The 26,709-nt window shown below is 59.2% G+C and overlaps 2 protein-coding genes across 5 annotated transcripts; one reads left to right on the top strand and one right to left on the bottom strand.

Moving 5' to 3' along the window:
• The first annotated feature begins 106 nt into the window (after nucleotides 1–106).
• SH3GL1 (SH3 domain containing GRB2 like 1, endophilin A2) lies at nucleotides 107–22,521 on the top strand. Of its 2 annotated transcripts, XM_056512394.1 has the most exons (10): nucleotides 107–289; nucleotides 14,428–14,496; nucleotides 14,599–14,671; nucleotides 15,133–15,276; nucleotides 16,591–16,724; nucleotides 17,576–17,734; nucleotides 18,162–18,265; nucleotides 18,837–18,961; nucleotides 19,387–19,440; nucleotides 20,730–22,521. In XM_056512394.1, the coding sequence occupies exons 1-10, from the start codon at nucleotides 245–247 to the stop codon at nucleotides 20,924–20,926; spliced, it is 1,104 nt and encodes a 367-aa protein (XP_056368369.1). In that variant the 5' UTR covers nucleotides 107–244; the 3' UTR covers nucleotides 20,927–22,521. The 2 variants fall into 2 exon arrangements, with proteins under 2 accessions (XP_056368369.1, XP_056368370.1); XM_056512395.1 differs by lacking the exon at nucleotides 19,387–19,440.
• MPND (MPN domain containing) lies at nucleotides 21,064–26,547 on the bottom strand. Of its 3 annotated transcripts, XM_056512390.1 has the most exons (13): nucleotides 26,431–26,547; nucleotides 25,273–25,499; nucleotides 24,832–25,062; nucleotides 24,594–24,756; nucleotides 24,439–24,523; nucleotides 24,272–24,368; nucleotides 24,083–24,155; nucleotides 23,934–24,010; nucleotides 23,689–23,857; nucleotides 23,547–23,617; nucleotides 23,353–23,442; nucleotides 23,082–23,174; nucleotides 21,064–23,012 (listed from the first exon to the last, which is right to left on the bottom strand). In XM_056512390.1, exons 1-13 carry the CDS (start codon nucleotides 26,435–26,437, stop codon nucleotides 22,926–22,928), a joined length of 1,470 nt encoding a protein of 489 aa, XP_056368365.1. In that variant the 5' UTR covers nucleotides 26,438–26,547; the 3' UTR covers nucleotides 21,064–22,925. The 3 variants fall into 3 exon arrangements, with proteins under 3 accessions (XP_056368365.1, XP_056368362.1, XP_056368363.1); XM_056512387.1 differs by having other exon boundaries at nucleotides 24,594–25,062; XM_056512388.1 differs by having other exon boundaries at nucleotides 23,934–24,155.
• Between the last annotated feature and the right edge of the window lie 162 nt (nucleotides 26,548–26,709).

Below are 26,709 nucleotides of genomic sequence, written 5' to 3'. Positions count from 1 at the left end.
GGTCGGTTCCGCCCGGCCGGCAGGGGGCGCGCTGGCGCAGGGCGGCGCTCCGGCCGGCGCCGCTCGGTGGTGGCGGGCGCGGGGGGCGGGGCCGGGCGGCGGCGGAAGCGGCGGCGGGGACGGGCCGGGCTGGGACGGGCGGAGCGTCCTGAGGCTCCCGCAGCTCCCGCCGCCCCCGCACCAGGTCCCGCCGGCCGCAGACCGGGCCCCCGCCACCACCGGGCCAGGCACCGGCACCGGCACCATGTCGGTGGCGGGGCTGAAGAAGCAGTTCTACAAAGCGACTCAGGTGAGACACCGGCACCCTGTGCGCCCGTTCCCGCCGCCGTTGGGCTCCGGGGAGGCCGCTCTTCCCTTACCGGTTGGCAGAACGCGTCCCGGCCGCTGCTGCTGCCCCGATCCCCGCCGTTATCCCCTCCCGGCATCCCGGTACCCCGGTGTCCAGCCTGGCACCCCCCGCATCCCGGTCCGGTACCCGCCGGTTCTCAGCGTGATCCCGGGGCTCGCTGCGGGCTGTGAGCGGAGCTGCCACCCCTCAGCGGGGCCGGTTTGGGGGTCCCGATCTCCCTTCCGCACCGTGGAACGGACACGGGCAGGGAAACTCCGCCGGGCGGGCACCGGAGGCTGCGGGGCCGGTGACACCATGGGGGTCACTTGTGGGGTGCTCCCCTCTTCCCAAAACCCGCACAACCGGGACGGATCCAGCCCTAAAGCAGCCGGGAGCGGCGGCCCCGGTAACCCCGCTAAGCCTGGCCCCGGTAACCCCGGTAAACCCGGCCCCTGTAGCCCCGAGCACGGGGAAAGGACTGAGGGGTGCCGGAAAAACCTCGGGAATTCCAGCCGGGATCAGCCCGGTTTGTGCCGCGTCCTTGGAGCTCTTGCCCGAATTCCCCATCCCTGCGTGTCCAAGGCCGGGCTGGGACACGGGATGGAACCTTTCAGGTCTCTCCCAACCGTTCCAAACAGGGTCATCAACCCCCTTTCCCCCAGCCTCAAACGAGGGGTGGCCATCCCCGAGCCCCCCAGCTGAATTATCCTTCCCACCGCTTCCTGTTAACAGTTGGGAGGTTTTTTTAATGCATTTTGGGAACGGTTCAGGAATCGCAAATCCCCCTCTGCCGCTGCTTTCCTGCCCCTGTTTTGAATTCCAGATAAATTTGGCACAGATCGTGTTTTCCATCAGTGACTTTAAACCCTTTCAGCTCATCCCACCCCTGTGTGCGACGTGTGTCGCCTCCTTCCTTGGCTCTTTCTCCAAATCCATTTTATTTACCCAGCAAAGCAAAATAACAAATTTCTGAAGTCATCCCCCACCCCCTTACCCACTGAACGATGCTGGGGTGGCTTTTTTTCACTATTCCATGGGAAAAGGTCGTGCTGGGAACTCGGTGTGGGAGGATTTTGTGGGTCTGGATGTGCTGTGGTGGTGTCAGGAGGTGAAAACTTCTCGGTGATTCAGGACTAACGTGTTCCTAAATCAAAAAATATCATTTTAAACCCCTGATGAAACTGTTTTTCAGAGGAATCACAAATTCTTCCAGAGGTGCTGCCACCCCCTGCAGTGCTCTGGGGACAGGGACAGAGGTGTCCATGATTTAGAGATGCTCTGACTGGAAACTGGGAGTCACTGGTTCCATCTTTTTATCTCCTCCTCCCCTTCCTTCCCTTTCCCTCCTTTCCTCCCTTCTCCCCTTCCTTCCCTTTCCCCCCCTCTGGTCCCACTCAGCCCTTGGCTGAAGGGGAGGGGAGGATTAGTTATTTTTTGGCTCATTTCAAACCATCAGACACTGCCAAAGCTGAACATGTGGAAGATCTTTCCCCAAATGTTACGTTTTGTTCCACGTCTGTCCTTAATTGAAGGCAAAGGGAGCCAGGAGTGGGGTGTGCAGGGACCCTGGAGGGTTTGGGATCCCTGTCCAGGACCCAGAGGGAGCAGGGCTTGGTTTTTGGGGCTCATCTTTGTGATTCCTCCAAGCCCACGTCTCCCCTGGGTGAGGCAGCCGGGCGCCCACACGCAGGAGGGAGCCCGGAGTATCCTGGAAAAAAAAAATAAATAAAAAAATATCTGAGTCGTGCTGGCAAGTGCTGCAGATGGGGAGCAGCTCCCAGTGTGTCCAGAACAGGTTCTGCCTGTTCACAGCAAACTGTTCTCTAAAAAAAATAAAGAAAGCTGGAGAAAACATCCTGAGAGGAAGGGGGAGAGACAGCAGCAGCTTGGAGCTGGGAACAGGGTGGGAAGTCCCTGCCTGGGCCGGGGTTTCATCCAGCTGGGAACTCACAGGGACCTTCTGGTGTGCAAACAGCTTCGTTTGCAGCCCTGGGGTTTTGTGCAAACTGATGTAAATCCTAAAATCCTCAGAATCTTCCCAGCCAGTGGGCAGGACAGGCTGCTGGGGGTGTCACCAGGGATGGGGAGCAGCACCCCGGGCTGGCACCACCCAGGGTGGGGCTGGAATGATCCCGGGAATCCTGCCTGGGTCACCTCAGCTGGGCAGGAGCAGCCCAGGAGCACTTGGGGATTTGGGGATGGGGGTGTGCTGCCCTCCCCAGTGTGCTGCTGGATTCCTACTGCCCATGGATCACTGGGGGGTTTGGCTCATCTCCTTCCACCCCCAGGCCAGGCTGGACAGGGCTGGGAGCAGCCTGGGACACTGGGAGGTGTCCCTGCCTGTGGCAGGGGTGGCACTAAATGGGATTAAGGTCCCTTCCAAGCCCAGCCAGTCTGGGGTTCAGCCAAACTGGATTAACGTGCTCCCAAAGCCTGTGTGAGCTGAGCCTAAACCCTGCCAGGCCTGCCTGGGCTCAGGAGCTCCTGCTGGCCCAAGCCACAGCCCAGCCAGCTCCTCCTCCACATCCAGAGCCATTTTCCAGAAGGGGAAAAGGCAAGTGCTAATTAAAACTCAGCAGCCCTTGACACACACATGCATTTCCCTGAGTTTGGTGACAGCTCCCAAGGCTTCCAGAGGTATTTTTGGCCATAAATAGCCCCTTGCTGCCTGCCTGGCCCATCCAGAGCCAGCCCAGCCCAGCAGGAGCTGCGTTCCTGAGCTCCCTGGGCCAGCAGGGAGTGCTCCCTGTGCCCTGGGAGCTTCCAGGGGCTGCTCCGAGCTGGGGCACAGAATGTGCAGCTCCCAGAGCGTGTGTGGCACTGAGGGCACAGCCTGCCGCTGGCATTTCCCCTTTTTTCTGCCCTTTGTGGTCATTGCTCTTGCTGCTGCTCAACTGGGATTTCCCTCTTCCCCCCTCAGCCAGGGTTCTCTCTCTGGTGGTTTTACTCTGCTTTGAAATGTGGGGTTTTTCTTCCCTTTGCCAGATGAACCTTTCAAAAGCTGTTTTGTTTTTTTTTTTTTTTTTGTTGTTGTTCTGTTGTGGTTTTTTGATATTAGCTCAGCCCTGCTCCCACAGGCTTGCTCCTGGAGGCAGGAGGTGTCTTTGGGATGGTTTGGGTTGGAAGGGACCCTGAATCCCATCCCATTCCATGGGATTCCCACAATCCCAGGCTGCTCCAAGCCCTGTCCAGCCTTGGACACTTTTAGGGATGGGACAGCCACAGCATCTCTGGGAGGCTGTGCCAGGGCTCAGCACCCTGTGAGCAGCGAGGGGAGCAGGGAATTCCTGGGGGAGGGATTTGGCAGCATCAGGCTCTAAGCTCCTTATCTGTACACGGGAATTTGGACTGGGATTTTGCTGATTCCTGCCAGCCTGGAGCCTCCTGCCAACCTCTGTCCCACAGCACCTGATGTTTCTGTATTAACATTAACCTGGGCTGGATTCCCCTGCAGCTCCTGGATTTATCTTTCCACATTAATCTGCTCCCGAGGCTGGGGGAAATCTGGATTTAGCTGGAGCCTGGGGTGAGATCCTCCAGCTCTGCTTCCAGCCAGGATCCATCCCAGAGCATCCTGCCCTGCTGCCTCTGGGGGTGGCTGTGATTGCAGATCCAGGGGGAAAAGGAGGCTCAGGGGAGACCTCATTGCTCTCCACAGCTCCTGCAAGGGGCAGGGCTCAGGGAACAAGTGACAGGAGCAGAGGAAACCGCCTCAGCCAGGCTGAAATTTGATATTAGTGCCAATTTTTCCGTGGAAAAGGTTGTCAGGCATTGGAACAGGGCAGCAGTGGAGTCCCCATCCCTGAGTTGTTCAATTGTGGATGTGGCACTTGGGGACTCAGTGCTGGGCTGGGCTCAGTGCTCTTAAAGCTCCTTTCCAGCCTCCCCCATTCCCTGATTCCAGATGTGGCAGGTGCAGGGCAGAGGCTGAGTGTCCCCAAACCTCCTGGGGACAGGGACGAGGTGCCAGTGCCTCCCTTCAGGCCTGCACACCCACAGAGGTGCCTCTGCCACATCCAGGGGATACCTGCAGCCAGGACATTTTCCTGTGGATCCCCTCTCTTTTTCCTGGGTGATTTGACTGGCAAAACCAGCCTGGCTGGCTGGTCCATCACTGGAGCTGAGCAACCCCAGAACCAAGCAAGTTCCATCTTTCCAGGATTGTCTCTCTCCAGAGTTTCCTATAAATTGGCTTTTTCCCCCTCATTTAAGGTTGTTTTTGCAGCCATTGGGCTGTGACAGTAACAGGAGCTCCAATTCCTGGAAGGCAGAGACAGAAAACAGAGCTGGGAATCTCCAGCTCTGCATATCCTGCTCCTTGTGCTCCCTTCCCGTGGCTGATGTCAGCCAGGGAAAGTTCTCCTGTGCTCGCAGCTGGGGGAATCTGGGATGAGGGCAGGATCTGTGACTCAGGCTGGGGGGTCATGTGGCCCTGGGATGCTGAATCCACGTCATCTGCCTGAAATCCTGGATTTATCCAGCTGAGTGCACAGGGGAAGGAAGGAAATCCTTCCTCCCCCTTTTCCCTGCCACTGCTTTCCTCCTGGGAAAGAGCAAAATGGGGCTGAGTTCAGGCAGCCTGCCTTGTAAAAGCTGATTCATTTCTTTAGCACTTTTTTTTTTTTTTTCCTTCCTTCTTGCTCCTCTCCCTCATCTCTGTGTTTGCCAGAGCTCCCAGCCCCATCCCTGTGGGAATCCCAGGCAGCTCCTCCTGCCTGGGACTGCAGAAATCCCAGAGCCAAACCCCAGCCTGCCCTGGGGAGGGAATTGGAGTCTGCTGGGATGTGAGGGGCTGATCCTGCTCTATCCCTGCTGCTCTCCCTCCTGGAGCAAGGATGGAGAACTGCTGAACAGCCCAGAAATAAAATAAATCCCCAAAAATCCCCAATCCCAACAGTTCTGGCTGTGTAATTCCAGCTGAACTCATTGACATGGAAGTGCTGCTTCCCTTTTCCTGAGCTGCTCCATCCTGCAGGATCCAGCCCATCTTGGCCTCTCCCTGTGATTATTGAAGTGATCATTCCTATTTTTTTACAGATTTCCTTTTCCTGTTCCCCTCAGCCCCATCCCTCCAGCCAGAGATCCCGTGGTTTTCAGGAAAGGTTCCTCTGGCAGGGGAAGGAAGGGGCTGTGCCTGGCCCAGGCTGGGGGTGATGCAGAGCTGGGGGTTCCTCTCCTGATTTTGGGGAGTGCCCAAAATCCTGCTCCTCTCCCAGAGGATGGAGAATCCATCAGGAGAGTCTGGGTTGCTCCTGCTTCCAAGGAAAGCCTTGTAACCCTCCCTCCCAGCATTGCCCCCAATAGCTAATTAATAGAACCAGTCCTTTTAAAGCCACTGGGAATTTTAGGATCTCCTAATGCCTGGCTATTAATAAAGTTCATGGTACTGTCACTAATTAAATTGCTTTTCTGCTCCAAAGAAAAAAAAAGATGAGTTAAACATCTCCATAATGAAATTCTGTCTTTGAGACAGAAGGTTAAATTTGCATGATTAAGGCTTTAAAGGGCTTTTCCTAATTGAGAAAATGCTTCATAATTCATCCTAGAGGCTGAAAACCCGGCTGCACCCCCTGGCTGGGCCAGACTTTATTCTCCAGTGATAATTTATTAACCACTTTCCTGACCAAATCTGGTTTGGCATCCCAGGATTAGCTGCATTTAAACTTAATTTTGCCTCTTTCATGATGAAAAAGGCATAAAAAGGGTAAATAATTCTCTACACCCAAAGCAAATGCACTGCAGGAGAGTGTGCTGGGTTGGTTTTTTTCCCTGATTTTCTTCCCTGGAACCATCTTGTGTCCATGGTTCTGAGGGAGCAGGGGCAGCACAAACCAGTGCCAGATGCTGGAGAAGCTTGGTCCCAGTAAAGCTCCTCCTGATTGAACTGGGGGACTTAAAAATGGCAAAGTTTTCTTTGGATAAAACATCCTCCAAACATCCCAGGATTTCTGGGACACCTCTGCCTGCAGGGCAGGAAGGCCACAGTGATGCCAAGTGCTGGGAGGGGGGATTTTATCCCATTTAAACCATTCCAAAATGAGTCTTAGTTTAAAAAAAAATTAATTCAGCACACCTTGGATGCTGGCAGAGTCCCTGGGTGTGGGAAGGCTCTGGTGGAGGGCCTGGAGGAGCTGGGAGGGGGGATTTTATCCCGTTTAAACATTCCAAAATGAGTCTTGATAAAAAAAAATAATAATTCAGCACACCTTGGATGCTGGCAGAGTCCCTGGGTGTGGGAAGGCTCTGGTGGAGGGCCTGGAGGAGCTGGGAGGGGAGATTTTATCCCGTTTAAACATTCCAAAATGAGTCTTGATAAAAAAAAATAATAATTCAGCACACCTTGGATGCTGGCAGAGTCCCTGGGTGTGGGAAGGCTCTGGTGGAGGGCCTGGAGGAGCTGGGAGGGGGGATTTTATCCCATTTAAACCATTCCAAAATGAGTCTTAGTTAAAAAAAAAATTAATTCAGCATCCCCTTGGATGCTGGCAGAGTCCCTGGGAGCTGGAGTTCGATCCAGGGCACCTCAGGGATGCTGGGCTCACTCCTCACCCCTCTCCCTTCCCTTAGGATGCCGTGCTCTGCTCAGATAGCCACGGGGCTTTTCCTAGAATTGAGAGGAGCAAGGAAAGGGGTGTTTACAGTGTCCCAGCCATTCCTGTCCCCTTTGATGTGTGGGGACACTCCCCGTGTGAAACGTGCAGCACGGGGCTCTGCTCTCCCAGCCAGGAGGAGGAGCTTTGGGGAATTTGGATCTTTTCTGATCTCCCTGGTGGCTGCAGAGCCGTGTCCCAGCAGCTCTCTGTGTCCCTGGCTTGCTCCCATCATCCTGCACATCCACAGGTTTTCTCTTCCTTCCCAGCTCAGTCTCTCACCTCCTGCTGTATCCTGGCTCTGGGTGGTCCCAGCAGTGTCCTGCTCCTCAGGGAGATGTTTTTCCTGGTTTTCACAGGGAGCAGAAATCCCTTCTGCTGCTTTCTTTTGGTGTTTTCTCCAGGGATTTACAGGTGTCTTACACCCTCCTTTCCCTCTTTTCCCCCTTGTTTCTTGGGAAATGCCTCAGAGCTGAGCCCCCAAACACAGGACATGGTTGCTGGGTGCTCTTCTGGAGCTTTACAGCTGGGAAGAACAAGGATTGCAATTCCTAGGAGGCACTTCTAGTGCTGTGCACTTCTCTATCCCACCTCAGAGCAGCTCCAAGCCTGCAGGAGCTGCTGCCTTTGCTCCCCAGGTCTGGGGCCGGGTGGAGCTGCTGGGGATTGATGGCTCAGCAGCTCTGGGAGAGCCAGGCTGTGACTCACTGGGACACACAGGGAGGCTCTGCAGGAAGTCTGCATGCAAGGCCAGAATTCCACTTTTCCCCTCAGTTTGGTGAACTTCCTCTCAATTGCTGATTTCACTGGAAGTGTGTGAGGGGAAATCGTGGCTGGGAGAGAGGAGCTGCTGCTGCTTCCTTATGTGTTTGTGTTTTCCTGGAATTTGACACAATTCCATGATTTTTTTCCCCCAGCTGAATAGAAATTGTGTGTGGTTTGGTTCAGAGAGTGTAAGAATTAATAACAGGAGATAACAGGGTGCAGATGCTGTTGGGAGGTGCCCCCATCCCTCCAGCAAGAGCATTCCAAGGCTCCTGTGGAAACCTCCATCCTTTGGGGTGAGTCTGCTCTGGGGCAGGGCTGTGCCCTCCCTGTCTCCTGCTGGAAAAAGGAGCTGGGAGATGAGCAGGGAGCTGCTAACCAGGGGTCACAGCCAGGGCTTGAGCCCAGGAGAGGAGGAATTCCCCAATCCTGCAGGGAGCAGCTGCACTGCAGAGCATCCTGAGTGCCCTGGGCTGGCCTGGCCCCGCTGGCTGCTGCTGAAATCCCGGGTTTGCCTTTAATTCCCACTGTCCTCATTGCTGCAGCCCATCTGCTGGATGGAGATGAGTCACCCGATGCTGAGGAGGAGGAGGAGGAGGAGGAGGAGAGGAGGAGGAGGAGGAGGAGGAGGGCTGGCAGGTGGCTCCTGGCTGCCTGTGCAGCTCTTCCCTGCGCTTTCCATGGGATAAGATTACGGGCCGAGGTCACTGGGAAGCCTTTCCTCCTGCCAGGGAAGGGAAGGAGCTGTTCATTGTTCCAGGCTGACCTTCCTGCTCCAGATCAAGGAATTCCTGTGGTGCTGTGGGGAGGGGAGGGCTCCCAGTCTCAGCTGAGGGGGTGGAAGCTCGGGGTGTTCCCAGGCACCAGACACGTTCTCCCTGCTCCCGTGGCTGGAGGCAGCCCAGCACCTCCAGTGCCCTGGCACCAGCCTGTGCCCAGCCAGGGACTCCATGGCTCCATCCTGGAGCTCATCCCAGCACTTTGGGTGGGAGGATCAGCCAGGACTGACCTCTGCTGGAAGGTGGGAATGGGAAAATTGAGGGAAGGAGCTGCAGGAGAAGGCTGGGAGTTGGATAACAGAGTGGGAATGTTCATGGGAGCTGTTTCCCAGGAGGATCAGGCAATGGAGGGGCTGCTGGGGGGTCCAGGTGCCCCCAGGCAGGCTGGATTCACAGGGGTGAGGTTGGGAGCCAGCAGCAGGCTGTGCTCAGAGGGGCTGGGGCCCAACAGCTCTGATGTGTTCTGGTTTGCCAGGAGGGGATGTGAGAAATCCCAGGTCACAGGGTGGTTTGGGATGGGAGGGACCTTGAGGGTCACAGAGTGCCACCCTGGCATGGCAGGGACACCTTGGGCTGTCCCAGGCTGCTCCAGCCTGGCCTTGCATTGGGAGCCTGGGGATGTGCCTCCCTCCTCCTCCCCTGCTCTGCACAATGAACACTGGGATCTGTTTTCTTCTCCTCAAACTAGGTCAGGAGTTGCTCAGATCAGTGTGAGCTGTGCTGTGGGTGTGCCCAGCTCGGCCCAACCCAGCTGGGATCTGGGATGGGCTGAGCACAGCAGAGCTGGGATCCAGGATGGGCTGAGCCCAGCAGAGCTGAGCCCAGCAGAGCTGGGATCCAGGATGGGCTGAGTCCAACAGAGCTGGGATCCAGGATGGGCTGAGTCCAGCAGAGCTGAGCCCAGCAGAGCTGAGCCCATCAGGACTGAGCCCAGCAGAGCTGGGATCCAGGATGGGCTGAGCCCATCAGGACTGAGCCCAGCAGAGCTGGGATCCAGGTGCTGCTGCCTCTGTTGAGGTTTTTCAGGGCATCCCACAAATCTGTGCCACTGGGCACGAGCCCAGCTAACCCTGGTTTTCCTGAACTCCTTCTCCTGTGCTGAGCTTTGGGGGTTCAAACCATTCCCAGCCCTTTTTCCCTGGGTTTGTGGGCTGGGGTGAAGGGCAGAGCTGTTCCTTGTTTGCTCATCTGTGGGTTTGTTTTTGTATTTCTTGAGGAGAACTTGCTGTTGGGAGGGTGGAGGGGAGGAAGAAGAAGGCTTTGATACCCCAGAGTCTGCAGGAATAAGATTTTCAGTCGACTGTGGGGAACTGTTTTGATTGCAAGGATGGCAAATGTTTGATGTGTTATAAATAGGGCTGACTGCGATGGAAAAAAGAAAACGAGTTTAAAAAAAATCTGATTTTTTGGGTTTCTCTTGGTGTGTTTTGCTTGTTTGAGGCTGAGGGAATTGGATAATTTTCCGTTTTAAAATATTTAAAGGCTGGAGAGCAAAATATCAGAATGAGGTCTGTGAAATCCCGTGGGGAAGCTGGTGATTAGCATAAAATAACACAGATGAGGCTCCCTCATCCATGGGCTGGGCAGATGAGACCTGCAGGGTGGATGTGCTGGAATCTGCCCCTCTCCAGCTCTCGAGGAGCTCCTGCCTGGGGAGCTTTGGCTGCTGCCAGGGATTTTTTTATCAGGGATTGTGCTGATGGTGCAGCCCAAAAATCACTTTTTTTTTCTCCACATCTGTCCCACCTCTGCACCTGGAATGATGCAGGAATTCCCCAGCTGGGACTGCCCAGCTCTGCTCAGAAATCTCTCCTGATTTTCCATGCTGCTGAATTTACCCAGGCACACCCCAGCCAAATTCCTGGGAGCAGCTGTGCAGCATTCCCAGGTCCCCTTCCCATGTTCCATTCCCAGATTCCATCCCCATGTCCCATTCCCCCTCAGGAGGATCCCTGTGCACCCCTCCTGCCCCTCTCCGTGCACACTCCCCATTCCTGCCTCTCCCCTGGCTCCACAGCAGCTCATCCAACAAGGGCTCTTTCATTCCCTGACATCTTCCCCCACATGGGGCTGGGCACAAAGGAATTGTTCCCATTCCCACGGCCCTGCTGAGGAATCTGCAGGAATCTGAAGGAACATGAAGGAATCTGAAAGAAACTGAAGGAATATGAAAGAATATGAAGGAATCTGAAGGAAACTCAAGGAATCTGAAGGAATATGAAAGAATCTGCAGGAATCCGAAAGAAACACAAGGAATCTGAAGCAATATGAAGGAATCTGCAGGAATATGAAGGGATATGAAGGAATCTGGAAGAAACTCAAGGAATCTGCAGGAATCTGAAGGAATTTGAAGGAATCCCTTGTGTACTCCCAAACAAAGCCATGGAGCATGGCTGGAGCAGCCATGGATGGGGAGGGGCAGTGCCCAGTGTGCAGTCCCCAGTGCCCAGTGCCCAATGTGCAGTGCCCAGTGTGCAGTGCCCAGTCCCCAGTGCCCAATGCCCAGTGTGCAGTCCCCAGTGCCCAGTGTGCAGTGCCCAGTGTGCAGTGCCCAGGGTGCAGTATCCAATGCCCAGTGCCCGGTTCCCAGTGCCCAGTGTGCAGTGCCCAGTGCCCAGTATCCAATGCCCAATGCCCAGTGCCCAGTGCCCAGTCCCCAGTCCCCAATGCCCAATGCCCAGTGTGCAGTCCCCAGTCCCCAGTGTGCAGTGCCCAGTCTGCAGTGCCCAGTCCCCAGTGCCCAGTATCCAGTGCCCAGCTCCCAGTATCCAGTCCCCAGTCCCCAGTGCCCAATGCCCAGTCCCCAATGCCCAGTGCCCAGTGCCCAGTATCCAATGCCCAGCTGCCAGTATCCAGTGCCCAGTATCCAATGCCCAGCTCCCAGTGCCCAGTCCCCAGTGCCCAGTCCCCAGTGCCCAGTCCCCAGTGCCCAGTCTCCAGTGCCCAATGCCCAGTCCCCAGTGCCCAGTGCCCAGTACCCAGTCCCCAGTGCCCAGTATCCAATGCCCAGCTCCCAGTATCCAGTGCCCAGTCCCCAATGCCCAGTGCCCAGTGTGCAGTCCCCAGTGCCCAGTCCCCAGTGCCCAATGCCCAGTGCCCAATGCCCAGTCCCCAGTGCCCAGTGCCCAGTATCCAATGCCCAGCTCCCAGTATCCAGTGCCCAGTGCCCAGTCCCCGTGGATGGGCTGCCCCAGGGTGATCCTGCCCCATGCTCAGCTCCCAGGAGCGCTCCCTGCTCTGGGCACTCCCTGTGCTGTGACCTCAGCTCGCAGCTCTCCAGGGCATTTTTTAACTCACCTTTCAACTCACCACTGGCACTGAGGGATGCATGCACTGCTCACCTCCCTGTGGCTGGAATTCAGGTGAAATGCCAGCTGAGCTGCCAGGAGGGAGCAGGTTGGATCTGCCCAGCCGTGCCACTGTGCAGCGCCCTGGGCCAATATTTGCTCTGGGAAGTGTTTGGCTGAAGCTGCAGCTCCCAGGGTGAAGCCCTTGCGTGTGTCCCGTGCAGAAACCAGGGAGGTTTCATGTTCTTGCTCTGCTCTTCCACTCCCAGGGAATGTTTGCTTTGGTTTTTAACCATTTCTGTGCCTGCTCATGCCATCCCTTCCCAGTCTGGCTTCAGGAGATGTTAAATCCCAGCCAGGGGAACATCCCAAACCTTCTCCTGGCTGCTCAGGAAATAAAAATGCACAAGAATTGTCAGCACATCCTCAAAAAAGCTCCAGAGCTGCTTCCAGGGGACAGGGCTGCTGGAATCTGCAGTGCCAGCATTCCTCCAGCTGCCTTCCACTTCCCTCAGGCCATGCAATGTACGGATAAATCCTTCCCTTCCCTTCCCCTTTGGGGACAGCACCATGGGATGCACAATGTGGCACTTTGGAAATTCGGCTCCCTGTGGTGTTGTGAGATTCCAGGTTAAACAAGGAGCTGGTGATGGCTCCTCCAGGCTCGTGTCTGGGGCTCTGTGTGGGTTTTTCTCCCTTCCTGACAGGTTTGGGGGTGTGGGCATGGAGTCCCTCCTCCTCTCCTCCCGTGCTGACACCTCCCAGTTTAATTAGAGCCAGCAGGGACAGAACCTCAATCTTATTATTCCCTCCCAGCAGGGCAGCAGCAGCATTGCTTGGACGTCAAAAGGAGGATTAAATTAGTCTGGAAATGAGGGGGTTCTGCCTCCTTCACTTCTCTGGGCTCTCCAGAGGGAGTGCAGCCACAGAATCGCTGTGGTGATGGATTCTGGCACTCATTCCCCTCGGAGCAGAGTCCTGGCAGGGATTATTTACAGCTTCCCAGGCTGCAAATCCGGGGAGAAAAGTGGGAATGGAGCTGCTTGGGATGGCTGCAGCCTTCCCAGGTGTGCTGGGGAGCAGAGCAGGTGGTGGAAGTGATCCCGTTCTGGCTCTGGGCTTCTTGGCAGGGGACAGGGGGTGGCAGCTGGGGCAGAGCTGTGCCCTGCTGAGCCTGTCCTGGCAGGCCTGGAACTGCTCCTGGGACATTCTCCAGGCTCGAGAGAAAAGCCTGCCTGCCCAGCTCGGGGCTGGGTGTGTGCTGGCACCCCAGGTGTGCAGCAGGCATCCAAGGACAGCATTAAATCACCCCTTCCCCTTCCCCTTCCCCTTCCCCTTCCCCTTCCCCTTCCCCTTCCCCTTCCCCTTCCCCTTCCCCTGCTTTGGTGTCTCTGGGTGCTTCTGACCCTGGATAATTCCCTGAAGGGATCCCTCCCCCTCTTCCTCAGAAAACATCCAGCCCCATTTTGTATCCCCACGGGAGCAGGAGCCGTTCCAGAGGAAGAGAGCCTCGATAAAAATCAAATATTTGATGTCGGAGTAAACAAACCCGATTGTTCCTTCAGATCTGGAGTTTTCAGCACAAGCAGGAGGAATCCTGGCAGTGCCCCGGGGCAGGAGTGGGACCCTGGGAGCCTGTGCCAGGTTTCCCAGACCACTTTAGATGTCTGGATGGGGAATTTGCTGTTTTGTTAGGGGCAAAATAATCACTGATTGCTCCCCACAACTCCCTGACGGGAGGGAGGAGCCAGGTGGGGGTCGGGCTCTGCTCCCAGGGAACAGCAGGACAAGAGGAAACGGCCTCAAGTTGCACCAGGAAAGGTTTAGATTGGAAATCAGGGGAAATTTGTTCGTGGGAAGGGTGGCCAGGCATTGGCAGAGCAGTGGTGAGTCCCCAGAAATGGGGGACGTGGCACCTGGGACATGGGCTGGAGGTGAGCGTGGTCAGACTCTGACCTTGGAGCTCTTTTCCAGCCTCAGCCATTCCCTGGTTGCAATTTTGGCCAATTCCCATCTCCTGCTGCTTCCCTCCCACCCTGCCCAGGGCTGGGAAGGGAACATTCCCCTGCAGGGAAGGGCACTTTGGGGTGGGTAAATGGGGCATTGATCCCCTTGGGCAGGGAATGGTGTGGGTCAGGAGCCAGGGATCACCCAAGGGGCTGCACCAAATGAGCCCTGACTTCCCAGCTCGTCCAGCATCTCCTCTGACACAGAATTCCATCCCCTTGACACAGAATTCCACCCCCCTGTCCCTCAGCTGCTGCAGCAGCTCCCCCTGCCCTCCCCAGGCTGTTCTGTGCTGGGAGCTGAGTCTGTTCATTCCCTGTTTACTCGGATTTTGCCATGTGTGAAACAGAGTCCTTGGCTCCAAACTGAGCTGAGAGACGTTTGTGCTGCTTGTTTTTTGCAGCAGGCGTTGGAGTTGGAGCCGTGGGCTGGGATTTAGGGAGCTGTGGAGCTCCTGGTGGGTGAGGAACATCCTGCCTGAGCCCAGCTTTGGGTGCTCAGGGATGTTTGGGGGGTTGTTTTTGAGGGGCTTTGGGCTGTTCCTGCCACCTCCTTTCTCTTGCAGGTGCTGTGGGGCCCATCCCTGTTCCCTTCCTCTCCCAGGGAATTCCTCCATCAGGTGGGGAGGTTCAGTCAGTGCCTGACCCTCCTCCCTTGTGCTTCCTCCACAGCTGGTCAGCGAGAAGGTCGGAGGGGCCGAAGGGACCAAGTTAGACGATGACTTCAAGGAGATGGAAAAGGTGAGTGGGGAGCCAGAAGAACCCCCAAAATCACCCCATGGCTCCTGTGGGGTTGGCTGAATCCCTGAGCTGACCCTCACTGGGCTCTGGTGTCTCCTGCAGAAAGTGGACGTGACCAGCAAGGCTGTCACAGAAGTGCTGACCAGAACCATCGAGTACCTCCAGCCCAACCCAGGTGAGGCCTGGACCCCCCTGCCCCCTTCCCAGGGAAACAGGTTTGCTCCAGGTTTGGATCAGGTGGAGATCTGGGTGCCCATCTTGCCCTGGATCCAGGCTGAGCAGGGACAGAACAGATGCAGCCTTTGCCTCACTCCTAGAGAGGCCCTGGGGGGACTCGTTTTTCCAGGAAAATTGGTGTTTTTGGGCTGGGAAAGGGTGGCTGGGTCTGTCAGCCCTGCATCCTTCCAGCCAGCTGCTCCAGAGAGCACTCCAGGGACCCTGGGAGGGCTGGGGAAACTCCTTTGGCCTCCCCTGGCCAAGCTGTGGAGAACTATTTTTGCTTTGTGTCTTGGAAAAGAACCTTTTTCCATAGCAAGGGATATTTCTGGGGGATGGAGACAGCAGAGCCTCTTGGCTCTGGGTGCAGCAGGGATGCAGAGGGGGCAGAGGCTGAGGGTTTGTTTGTTTGTGTGGCAGCTTCCAGAGCCAAGCTGACCATGCTCAACACCATGTCCAAGATCCGGGGGCAGGTGAAGAACCCGGGGTACCCCCAGTCCGAGGGGCTGCTGGGGGAGTGCATGATCCGCTACGGGAAGGAGCTGGGAGAGGATTCCAACTTCGGTGAGTGTCCCTGGGCTGGGGAGTGGGGCAGTCCTGACCCAGCTGCCACTCTGAGTTCTGGGTTTGTGGCACTGAGCAGTGCAGGGGGCTTGAAAGGGGTTCAGGAACTTGCAGAGTGAGCAGATTGCAAGAGACAGAGGAGGTTTAGATGGGATGTTGGAAAGAATTCCTGCCTGTCAGGGGGGTGAGGCCCTGGCACAGGGTGCCCCTGGATCCCTGGAAGTGTCAGGTTGGAGCAGCTTGGGATAATGAAAGGTGGGACTGGATGAGCTTTAAACCATTCTTTTATTCTGTGATCCCAGCTATCCTGGATCTCAATCCACTTAATTATTAAACACTGAGATAAATTTGCATGTAAAATAAAAACTTCCCTCTAAACTGGACAGCAAGGCAGGAATGGGATGGAGCAGGATTGGGAGTTTCACACAGCTCCAAAGGATCCCTTCCAACCCAAAGCTTGCTGTGATTCCATAGGGAATTCCAGAAGGAGGCTGAAGCCAAGAAATCTTCTGGCCTGGCTGTTCCTGCAGCCACGTGTGACTGGCAGGGAGGAGGGGGTGAAGCCTTTGGGTGACATCAGTTTTAATCCCCTGAACCCCAGCCAGGCACGTGATGGCTCTGCCAGGACAGGGAGGAGCTGCCTTGCCTCAGGAAAATTAAAAACCTCTGGCTGCTTTTGGGACTGGCAGAGGATTTTGGAGATCCTCCCTGTCCAGCTCTGCATCAATCCTGGCTCACAGGGGCTGAGGAGAGCAAGGGAAGGAAGCTTTTAGGAGCACACACTAAACTCTGTTTCCTTAATGGCCTCCTTAAAGCAGCATGGAGAACTCCATCCCTCCCTCCCAGAGTTATTCAGAGTTATTACAATTGAAATAACACTTCTGGGCTATTGATTTTTCCAACTGGACAGTGGAGAGATGTTTTCCCTTGACCCTCTCTCTCGTGTGTTTTCCTGTGCTCATGCATTGCTGAAATCGTTATTTTGCCAAAGCTGCACAGGAATAATTTAATCTCTAAATGTTTCCTCTGCTCTAAAAAGCCAGCACTGAATTTGCTGTGCTGCAAGTGTGCCTGGCTCAAGTGTCAGAGTGGCCAGAGCCTTAGGAAAGGATGGAACTGAGCATGTTTCAGTGAGTGCCTTTGAGCCCTGGGACTGCCCAAGGCCAGCTTGGAGCAACCTGGGACAGTGCAAGTGGGGCTGGACGGGCTTTAGGCTCCTTCCAGCCCAAACCATTCTGTGACTGGGACACACAATGGCTTCCTGCAGCCCCTGGGCCTCAGGCTGTGTTTGACTCCCTGCTGCTGTCCCCTCAGGGGACGCTCTGCTCGACGCCGGTGAGTCCATGAAGCGCCTGGCCGAGGTCAAGGACTCGCTGGACATCGAAGTCAAACAGAACTTCATTGATCCCCTGCAGAACCTGTGTGACAAGGACCTGAAGGAGATCCAGGTAAACACCCCTGTGCTTTTCTCTGCTCCTCATCTCCCTCTCTCTGGGCTCTTGGGCTGTTGGTGCATGGAGCTGCCTGCTCTGCAGTGCTGGGAGCCAGGGGCTGGCAGGAATTCCCTGTGTGTTTTCTCCCTCCAGACTCTCTGGTATTTCCTCCCTGCTCAGCGCTGCTGCTGCTGCTCCTGAGCAGCCCAAAAGGCTGGATGCAGGTTGGAATGGTTCTCCATTTGCCATGTTTGATGGGAATACATCCCAACACCCCTTCTGGGCTTGCTGAGTTGGGTTCTTAGTGCTGTGAGCTCCCACATGGGATAAATTTGGGCTCCAAGCTCCCCTCAGGTCTCTGCTCAGCATCCCAAGGAGCCCTCTGGGGTCTCAGTGGAACAAGTCCAGGCCTTGTGACAGGATCCATCCCAACCTCCAGTTCCCCAGTCAGGTCTCCTGAGGGAGTTTTCTCTGTCAGTGGTGCCCTGGGTGAAATAAGCACCAAGTGCTGCCTCAGTGCCTGTCTGCACCCCGCTTCCATGGGGCTGCTTTAAACACCCCTGCCCAAGATCCAGCAGTGCAGTGCCCAGAACCCACATTCCTGCTGTCCTGGGGAGCTGAGAGGAGCAGGACAGCTCTTGACCTTCCCAAAAGGCTTCTGTGGGGAGCACACCTGGGCTGCTCTGCAGCCTTTTCTTCATGGAAAGGGTCTGGAATCATCAGCCTGGGTGTGATGCTCCACCTGGAGCCAAGGTGGGAGCCACAGGAGATCAGGTTTCTGACACCAGTGACCTCAGCCTGTAACTGGAGCTGCCCTCCCAAGCCTCTGGCTTTTCCCTCTTCCCTGTTCCCCCATCCTCCCCCAGCACCATCTCAAGAAGCTGGAAGGGAGGCGCCTGGACTTTGACTACAAGAAGAAGCGCCAGGGCAAGATCCCGGACGAGGAGCTGCGACAGGCCATGGAGAAGTTCCAGGAGTCCAAGGACGTGGCAGAGACCAGCATGCACAACCTGCTGGAGACAGATGTGAGTGTGGGGCACACAGCTGGGGGTTCCATCTCCTCAGGGAGGCACTGGTTATGATTTCCACTCCTCCCCAGGGTGGCTCTGCTCTGGGAAAGCCCAGACAGGCCTTGCTGAGCTCCTGGTGCAGCTCTGGGTGCAGAGCCCGTGCCTGGCACCAAACAGGCTCCTCTGGGGTGGTGGGGGGATCACTTTGGGAGGTGACAAGAGTTCAGGTGGGAAGAGTTCAGGAAGGATTTCCCAGCTGGCAAACTGGGAAGTTTTGTCAATTCCCAGTGGAGTGGCAGGAAATGAGGAAATGGGCTCTGTCCTGTGCAGTGTCAGCCAAATCCCGAACCCTGGGCTCCCCATGGCTACCATTGCAGCCCCAGGGGCAGCACTGGGGGCTCCAGCTGGGGGCAGTGCTGACCCCAGCCCGGGCCCTCCCCAGATCGAGCAGGTGAGCCAGCTGTCAGCCCTGGTGGACGCACAGCTGGATTACCACAGGCAGGCCGTGCAGATCCTGGACGAGCTCGCCGAGAAGCTCAAGCGCAGGTGAGTCCCAAGGTGCTCCCTGGGGTTCCTCTGGGGGCTCCTGAGTCCCAGGAGTTGGGTTGGGGGGGGACATTGAAGCTCATGGGGCAGGGACACCTTCCACTGCTCTGAGCCCTGTCCAACCTGGCCTTGAAAAAGCAAATTCCTTTGGGATTTGAGTTGAGTTGGGTGTCAGATCCTGGCTGAGGAAGGCTCGTCCCACCTCTCCTTCCTCGGTCTCCCCTCTCTGGGGAGGCCTGGCAGTGCTGCCCTGCTGCTCTTCCCTCCTGGGAGAAACTGCAGAGTGGATCCTGTGCCTGCTCTCAATTGGGAGGAGCTGGGAGGATCTGCCAAGTCTGAGCTTTCAAACTACAGCACGAGTGTCCTCTGCTGGCCTGACTTCCTGAGCATTCCATAGCAAAACCTGGGATGTGTGAGCCCAAACCCTGGGGAAATCCCAAACCTTCCAAAGACTCCAGCACAGGGACTTGTGCAAACCCCTTCCTACAAACCCCAGGAGGATGACCACGGTGCTGATCCCATCCTGTTCATTCCTGAGTGCCCTGTCCCCTGTCTCTGTGCCCTGTCCCAGGATGAGGGAGGCCTCCTCACGTCCCAGGCGGGAATACAAGCCCAAGCCCAGGGAGACGTACGACTTCAGGGAGAGCGACCAGTCCAACGGGGGCTTCCCCTGCAACCCCACCCCCAAAGCCTCAGGTAACGTGCTCCCAGGTGTGTGCTGGTGCCTCTGGAGCAGCCCTCCAGGGAAGGAGGGCAGCTGCTCTGCCTGCACAGGCTGTTCTGGTGTGCTGGATGCTGCTGCCTGTGGCTCTGGAAGACGTCAGGACTGCCTCTAAATCGGGCTCTTTCCTCCTGGGGCCCAGGAGCCTTTGCTGTGTTGGCTTTGGGGATGTGCCAGAGGGGTCTCCAGCCTGGGCCTCTGGCTGTCAGTGCCAGACAGGAAAAATGAAGCCTCTCTCCCTCCCTCCTTCCTTGTCTGCCATCCCGCTGCCTCCCTGATCCCCGCGGGTTCCTAACAGCATGGGGGCCCTGCTGTTTCTTTCACAGATCCCTCTGGGCCCTGCCTGCCCCTGTCCCTGTTCCCCTTGGTTTAAGCATGTCTCTCTTTTGTTTGGAAGCAGCTTCTGCCTCTTTCCGGTCGGACAAGCCGTCCCGGGCCTCCGTCAGGAGCATCCGTGAGTTTCCTCCCTCTGCACTGCTCCGTGTGTGGCCTCCTCTCCCCGTCCCTCCTGGCTGCTCCTCCCTGCTGCTGCTCCTTGGAGCTGCTCATCCCTCCGTGCTGAGCCTGAGCTGAGCCCTCAATTAACCCAGCCACGCTCCAGGGGGATTTTCCACCCCAAAAACCAGGGCCTGGCTCACCCGGGGGAGCTGCAGCAGCTCCCAGCACCCAGGCATGTCCTGATCCACAGAGATCAGACACCCCAAGGATTTGCCTGTTCTCACCCAGCCTGGATCTCTCCCACTCCTGCTCCCCGTGTCCCTGTGAAGGCTGGAGGGAGGAGGCAGAGCCTCAGCTCATGGAGTTTGTGGGATGTGTTCCCAGCTGGGCTTCAGAGCTGTTTTGGGGTGGTGTGGGGTCTGTGGTTCATCCTGCAGGACCTTGGGATCCTGGGGCTGGGCTGGGGCTGGGGCTTGGAGCTGCTGTGCTGGGAAGGAGCCTGGAGCAGGGCTGTGGTGGTGGGAGCAGCCTGGTGATTTTGGGAGTTGTCTCAAACCCATCAGTGTCTGTGGTGATTTCTGAGTGCTCTCATGCTGGGCCCTGCCTTGCTGTGGAATGGAATGGTTTGGGTTAGGAGGCACCTTCAGGACCATCTCATTGCACCCCTGCCATGGGCAGGGACACCTTCCCCTGTCCCACCTGTCCAGCCTGGCCTGGGACACTGCCAGGGGTGCTCAGCAGCTGGATGTGCTGGCTGCCCTCACTGCCATTGCCTTGCCCTGCCTGGAGCTCTCTCAGCTCAGTCCCTGTCCATTGGGATCCTCCCAGCCCCAAAGCTGAGTCCCAAAATGTCAATGCACAGAGCGAGCAGCAGGAAATCCCACAGAAAGGCAGCCAAAAGGAGATGCTTAAATCCTGGAGCTGAGCTGGGGGAATGAGACTTTGGGCTTCTCCCAAGCTTTGGGGGCTGCTCATGGATTTGGTGTCCCGTGGCCAGGGAGGCACAGGACTGCTGTCCTGTCACCCTCAGGTGTGGGGTGACCCCTGCAGGGTCCCCCTCCGTGCCCAGCCCCACCACTGAGCAGGTTCTGTGCTCTCAGGGGGACAATTAGGATTCAGGTTGGAATGCAGGAATCCAGGCAGGGGCAGCAGAAAAGAGTTGGAGGCAGGACCTGTGTTGGGCCAGGGCTGGAGGGACAAGGAAGGGCCGGTGGCAGCAGCCCTGGCCGTGCAGAGCCCGTGGCAGGGATCCCTGGTGCCAGGCAGGGTGTGGGTCCTGCTGAGGTGTCCCCACTGTCCCCACAGCCCCCCTGGACCAGCCCTGCTGCAAAGCCCTCTACGACTTCGAGCCCGAGAACGACGGCGAGCTGGGCTTCAAGGAGGGCGACATCATCACCCTGACCAACCAGATCGACGAGAACTGGTACGAGGGGATGATCCACGGCCAGTCCGGCTTCTTCCCGCTCAACTACGTGGAAGTGCTGGTCCCGCTACCTCAGTGAGCCGGCGCCGCTCCGCCCCGAGTGTCCGAGCTCCATTCCAGCTCCAGCCTCGCCCTCCCCGCCTCCCCTCGGGGCCAGGCGCTACCAGGGAACAAACCAGAAGGGTCCCACGGCCCCTTCCCCCGTCAATTTGGCTCTTTTCTTTTTTTTTATCTTTTTTTTTTTCGGGTTTTTTTTGTCCTTCTGGTGCTTGAACTTCGGTACTTTGCGTGCCCCTAACCCTGGCTGTGCTGCTGGCACTGCCCTGTCCCTGTCCTTGTCCTTGTCCCTGTCCCTCCCCAGTTCCCATCTGTCCTTTGGGTCCAGCCCCCGGATGAGGTGGGACAGCCGGGATGTGTCTGGGACACAGCGGCCCTGGGGCAGCCCCAACCCCACCCTCCTGCCCCAGCCAACGCTGCCCCTGTCCCCAGGGATCCCAGAGGGATCAGGGGAGGGCAGCTGGGGCACAGCAACACTACAACACCCAGCGAACACTACGGCAGCCCTGCAGGGCAGGTGCTGAGCCTGGGGCCATCCCCAGCTCTCAGAGCCAGCCCTGGGGCTCGGAGCCATCCCTGGGGCTTGGGGTCATCCCTGGCTCTCAGAGCCATCCCTGGGGCTTGGGGCCATCCCTGGGGCTTGGAGCCATCCCTGGGGCTTGGGGCCATCCCTGGGGTTTGGAGCCATCCCTGGGGCTCGGAGCCATCCCTGGCTCTCAGAGCCATCCCTGGGGCTCGGAGCCATCCCTGCCCATCCTGAGGGACAGAAGGGATGTTCCTTCTGCCCATGGTTTTGTTTTTTTTTTTTTCTGGACCTCAGGCTTTTCCTGCTGCAAACTCTCCCAAGTCGGTCACACCTGCATGGGGAGGAGCTGGGCCACACCCGGGGTGTGTCTGTGCTGGGGCAGAGCTTGTGGCTCCTCCTGTGGCTGGGGCTCACCTGGGCCTCAGGTGCCTTCCCTGTGCCCCCACCCTGCCCAGAGCCCCCCTCCCTGGGCTCACTGCACCCCTCTGCCCTGGACTGGAGGGAAAAGGGATGGTTCATCTCGGTGTCCCTTCTGCCACCCTTCCCCTCAGCTGTCCCTTTGCTGGCCAGGAGGTGGGGCTGGGGTTGGGTGGGGCTGCAGAGCAGCGCTCAGCTCCCTGCTTTTCCTTTCTGAAATGGGTTCTTCCCCTCCTGGGGCTGGGAGGGGCCCCAGCCCCGCTGTGTGAGCCCCAGCTCGGGGCAGGGCTGTGCTGCAGCCCCCCTGTCCCTGCTGCTCCCGCTCCTCTGTAAGGATTTGGTCTGTGCATGTCCACGTGTGTCTGACCCCCCCAGCAGTGACCCCGGCCCCAGGGGGGCACAGGGCAGCCCCCCCTGCTCCCAGCAGGGCAGGGAGTCCTGGGGGCCTTTCCTGCTGTCCCCACCCCAGGGGACCAGGGTCACATCCTGGGGACACCCTCAGATGGATTGAAACGTGTTCTGTCAGCTGGGACAACTCGCTAGGTCTTTTTTTTTTTTTTTTTTTTTTTTTTTTGTAATGGTTTCTCCTGGTTTTTAGGGGAAAAAAAAGTGATGACCCACAATTCTTGACTTGTATCTCTGAATGAAAGTATTAAATGTTTTCTTCTTTCTAACGGCTGCATCATGAAATCAGGGAATGGTTTGGGTTGGATGGGACCTGGAGGGTCGTGGGCAGGGACACCTTCCCCTGGCCCAGGCTGCTCCAAGCCCCATCCAGCCCGGCCTGGGACACTGCCAGGGATCCAGGGGCAGCCACAGCTGCTCTGGGCACCTGTGCCAGCCCTGCCCACCCTGCCAGGGAGGAATTCCCTCACGCAGGCCATGGCAGGATGTCCCCGAGCCAGCAGAGCGCCTCTCGGGAACTGCTCTTTAATGGAACTAGCACTGGCACAAAGCGCTGAGCCCCGGGGCACGGGGGAGCTCCGGGTCAGCCCCGGGTCAGCCCCGGGTCAGCCCCGGCCGCCGAGCCCCGCCCGGGATCCTGCGGGATCCGCCTGCTCCGAGCCACGGCCCGGCCTCACCCGCTGAGCTTGAGGAGGCTGAAGATCTGCTCCAGGACGTGGGTGAAGCTCTGGTCTTTGGGGGTGCGGGAGGCCAGGGAGCCCTGAGGGGGGAGCCCCAGTTAATTGCAGCACAGCCCCTCCAAACCCCCTCCCCTCCCGGCCCTTCCCACCTTCAGCTTGTCCAGGTAGGTCTGATCCTGACTCCAGAGCTCCTGGAACTTCACCAGGTCAGGGGCGCCCTTGTAGAACTCCACCAGCAGCGTCTGGGGGGACACAGAGGGGCTGCAGGGCCTGGGGGTGCCCCAAAGCCAGGCAGGGGGACCCCAAACCTGCAGCACCAGCACCTCGGTGGGGTCTGGAGAAGGGACTGTCACCATCGTGGGGCTGCAGCCCAGCCCCGATGGACTCAGGGGGGTTTGGGGGCCCCCACCCCCCTCTCACCATCTCCTGCACGACGTCGTTGGTGAGGAATCCGTCCTGCATGTAGGTGACCTCCACATCCATGGGGATCCCGTAGTCATTGGGGCGTTGCTGGGCATGGGGGAGCCAGGCAGGGGTCACCCCACAGCTCTGGGACCCGACACCACCCCGGGGGCACCCGAGGGCGCTGGGACCCCAAATCCTTCCCCACTGACCTCTGGCGGTGGCATCACCCAGAAGGGAGCGATTTTGGACTCCACGCCGGGGTTGCCGTGGTAGAAGGGCCCTGTGGGGACAGAGGGGCTGGCACAGGGGGCTGAGGGCAGCCGCAGCCCCCCGGGACCCCCGGGCACGTACCGCAGATGAGCCCCAGGCAGGGCTGGAAGGCGTTGCCGCTGCCCTGCAGCTTGAGCTGATAATCCATCTGCGCGTCGATGTCGTGCAGGGACGGCAGCGCGGGCCCGAAGGGGTGGCTGTGGTACCACCCCACCAGCGACAGCCCCCGCAGGAACAGGCTCTGGCAGATCTGGGGGGGCACAAACCGTGGGTCCAGACCCTCCAGAGCCCCCCCGGCCCCTCCCGAGGCCGGGTCAGCCCCTCACCTCCTCCTCCACAGCGCCCGCGGCTTCGGCGTCCCCCAGGCGGGTCCGGCAGGGGAAGGCTCGGAGCACCGTGAGCACTGCGGGGACACGGGGCTGGTGACACCCCCCGCCCGCGGCTGAGCCACCCCCACCCCCCAAACCCCACCTACACTGCGTGTTGGTGTCCCACCGCCCCCCCAGGTACCCCACCACTTCACTCCGCGTCAGGTGGCTGTGGAAATCCTAAAGGAAAAGGTTAAAATCAGCAGTTTAGCACTAAAACGGTGACACAAGGGACACCGCCCGCCGCAGGTGTCCCCAGCGCCACCAGCGATGTCCCAGCCTGGGAGGGGACGCACCAGGAGCAGGAGGACGTTGCTGGAGATGGCCACGTTGAAGGGCTGGAATTTGTTGATGGCGGCAAAGGACGTCACCTCCACCAGGGTCTGGGGGTTCCTGCAACAGCCACAGCCCCGCTGCCACCGCTGTCCCCGCCCTGCTGCGCCCCGTGTCCCCGTGTCCCTACCTGGCCGAGTCGCGGGTGCCCAGGGTGCAGTAGCGGACGGGCACCCGGGGTTTCACCTCCGGCCTTTTCCCTGCGCTGCCGGGATCTGCCGAGGACAAGGTCCCGTCACCGCGGCCGGGCTGCCCGGGACCCCCGGGACCCCCGCGGCAGCTCACCCGTCCCCGCCGGCTCCGCCAGGCTCTTGCCCTGCTGCTTCTTGCTCCTCTCCTCCGGCTTTTTGGGAGCCGCCGGCTCCGGCAGCGGCACCCGGCCCTCCCTCGCCGCCTCCTCCTCCTCCTCCTCGGGCAGCTCCTCCTCCTCGCCCTCGCTGGCCAAGCTCTGCGGGCACACGGGGCTGGCACCCGGCTCGCCCCGCACCCTGGGGGTGCCAGGGGGAGGTGACCCCGCTCCCACCTCCTCGGGGGGTGGCACGTTGGGCTGGTGCTTGCGCAGCCACGCGGCTTTGTACTGGTCCAGCTTCTGGCCCTTGTAGCGCACGGACGCCCAGCCGCAGCCCGACTTCTTGGCGGGGTTCACCAGGCGCTTGCAGTGCGTGGCCCAAGCGCTCGGCGAGTTGAACACTTGCCCCGTCTCCTGCCAGGTGATCGTCCCGTCCGAGCCCAGGTCCCCCACGAACTTCTTGCCCTGGGGACAATGGCGTGAGTCGCATCCCCTGTGCCCATCCCTTCTCCCTCAGCCTCATCACTGTCCCACGTTCACCATCCGCGTCCTCATCCCACATCCCCTGTCCTCATCCTGTGTCCAGTTTCCCGTCCCTTTCCCTGTCCCACGTCTCCTCCCCATCTCTGTTTCCTGTCCCCATCCCCTGTTCCCATCCGCTGTCCCCAGGCTCACCAGGTAGTAGATGGACAGGACGCCCCTGCCCGGCTCCAGGAGCCCGTCTCGGAGCAGGACCCTCAGGGTGATCCCTCTGCGGGTCAGAACGGCGCCCCGGGGCCCCCCCGCCGCCTTCGCGCCGCTCCCGACCCCCTGCTCGGCCTCCGCCTCGTCCAGCCCCGGCTCCAGCTCATCCTCATCCTCCTCCAGACACTCGTCCCCGCCGGGGGAGGCGGCCGCCAGCGCTGCGGGGAGGGGGGACACGGTGTGGCAGAACCCCTGGGTGTCCCCCCAGAGCGCCCCTGGGTGTCCCCCTTGGTTTCTGCCCGCGGATGGGGACACAGGGATGGGGATGCACAGGGACGTGGGGACAGGAAGAGCTGGACATGGGGACACAAGCACGGAGGGGACACAAGGACATGGAGGGGCAGGACACAGGGAAAGGAGGACTCGGGGATGGGAGATGGGGGGTGAGGACACAGGAGAGTGACAGTAAAGGACTGAGGGCTGGGGACACGGCTGGGGGTCACAGGAACGAGCTGGGGGACATGGGGACGTGGAGACACAGCTGCGGGACACGGCTGGGGAACCCGAGCAGAGGGGGACAAGGCTGGGGGACACGGGGACATGGTCGGAGAGCACGGGGAGTCTCCCCTGGCCCAGCAGGTCCCCAGAGCCCGGCCGGAGCCCTGAGGGCGGCGGGGGAGGCCGGCGGTGACACACGACAGGTCCCGGGGGAGGGCTGTCCCCGCCCCGCCCCGTCCCCGCTCCGCTCCTGCCCCCGGCTGTCCCGGGATGTCCCGGGATGTCCCCACCGAGGTCCCGCGGGCTCGGGCAGGTGCACGCGCGTGCCCCGGCTGTGTGCGCGGTGTGGGGCGTGGAGGAGTGACCGGTGCGTGTCCCCGGCCAAGGCGCGTGTCCGTGCGCGCGTGTCCGGTTCCCGGTGCGCTCCCGGCGCGTGTCCGGTCCCGCGTGCCCGGTGCGTGCCCGGCGTGCGCGTGCCCGGTACGTGCTCGGTGCCCGGTGCGTGGCTGGTGCGCGCGATCCCGGTGCGTGCCCGCTGCCCGGTGCGTGTCCGACTCCCAGTTCCCAATTCCCATTTCCCGGTTCCTGGTTCCCGGTTCCCGGTTCCCGGAGCCGCAGCCCGGTGCCCGCTGCGCCCCCGCCCCCCGGTACCTGCCATGCTCCGCTCCCGCCGCTCCCGCCGCTCCCGCCTCCCCCCGGTGCGCGCGGCGGCGGCGGCGGCGACACGTGATGGGGCGGCCCCGGGCGCCCCGCCCCGCCCGGGGGGGCGAGGGGACACCGGCACCGGGGGGGGGGACAGCCCCGCACCTGCAGCACCGGGCGGGGGCGGACACGGGGGCTCAGCCCCGCACCGACACACCGACCCCCCTCCCGGCGGGACCCCCGCCCACCGCCCCTCGCCCCGGCCCCGGGAGGGGGGGGACACCGGCA

Source organism: Oenanthe melanoleuca, chromosome 28 (assembly GCF_029582105.1).
Source record: "Oenanthe melanoleuca isolate GR-GAL-2019-014 chromosome 28, OMel1.0, whole genome shotgun sequence".
Lineage (NCBI taxonomy): Eukaryota > Metazoa > Chordata > Aves > Passeriformes > Muscicapidae > Oenanthe > Oenanthe melanoleuca.
The sequence above is the reverse complement of the archived record's forward strand: the minus strand, read 5'-3'. Positions and strand labels throughout refer to the sequence as shown.

Excerpts from the sequence above, each read along its gene's own strand:
- SH3GL1 (XM_056512394.1), top strand. The coding sequence starts at position 245 with ATGTCGGTGGCGGGGCTGAAGAAGCAGTTCTACAAAGCGACTCAG. Across the intron at positions 290-14,427 it reads AGTTCTACAAAGCGACTCAG|CTGGTCAGCGAGAAGGTCGG; the intron begins GTGAGACACCGG and ends CTTCCTCCACAG. Across the intron at positions 14,672-15,132 it reads GTACCTCCAGCCCAACCCAG|CTTCCAGAGCCAAGCTGACC; the intron begins GTGAGGCCTGGA and ends TTTGTGTGGCAG.
- MPND (XM_056512387.1), bottom strand. Across the intron at positions 24,369-24,438 it reads GGCACCCGCGACTCGGCCAG|GAACCCCCAGACCCTGGTGG; the intron begins GTAGGGACACGG and ends TGGCTGTTGCAG. Across the intron at positions 23,013-23,081 it reads CCTACCTGGACAAGCTGAAG|GGCTCCCTGGCCTCCCGCAC; the intron begins GTGGGAAGGGCC and ends CTCCCCCCTCAG.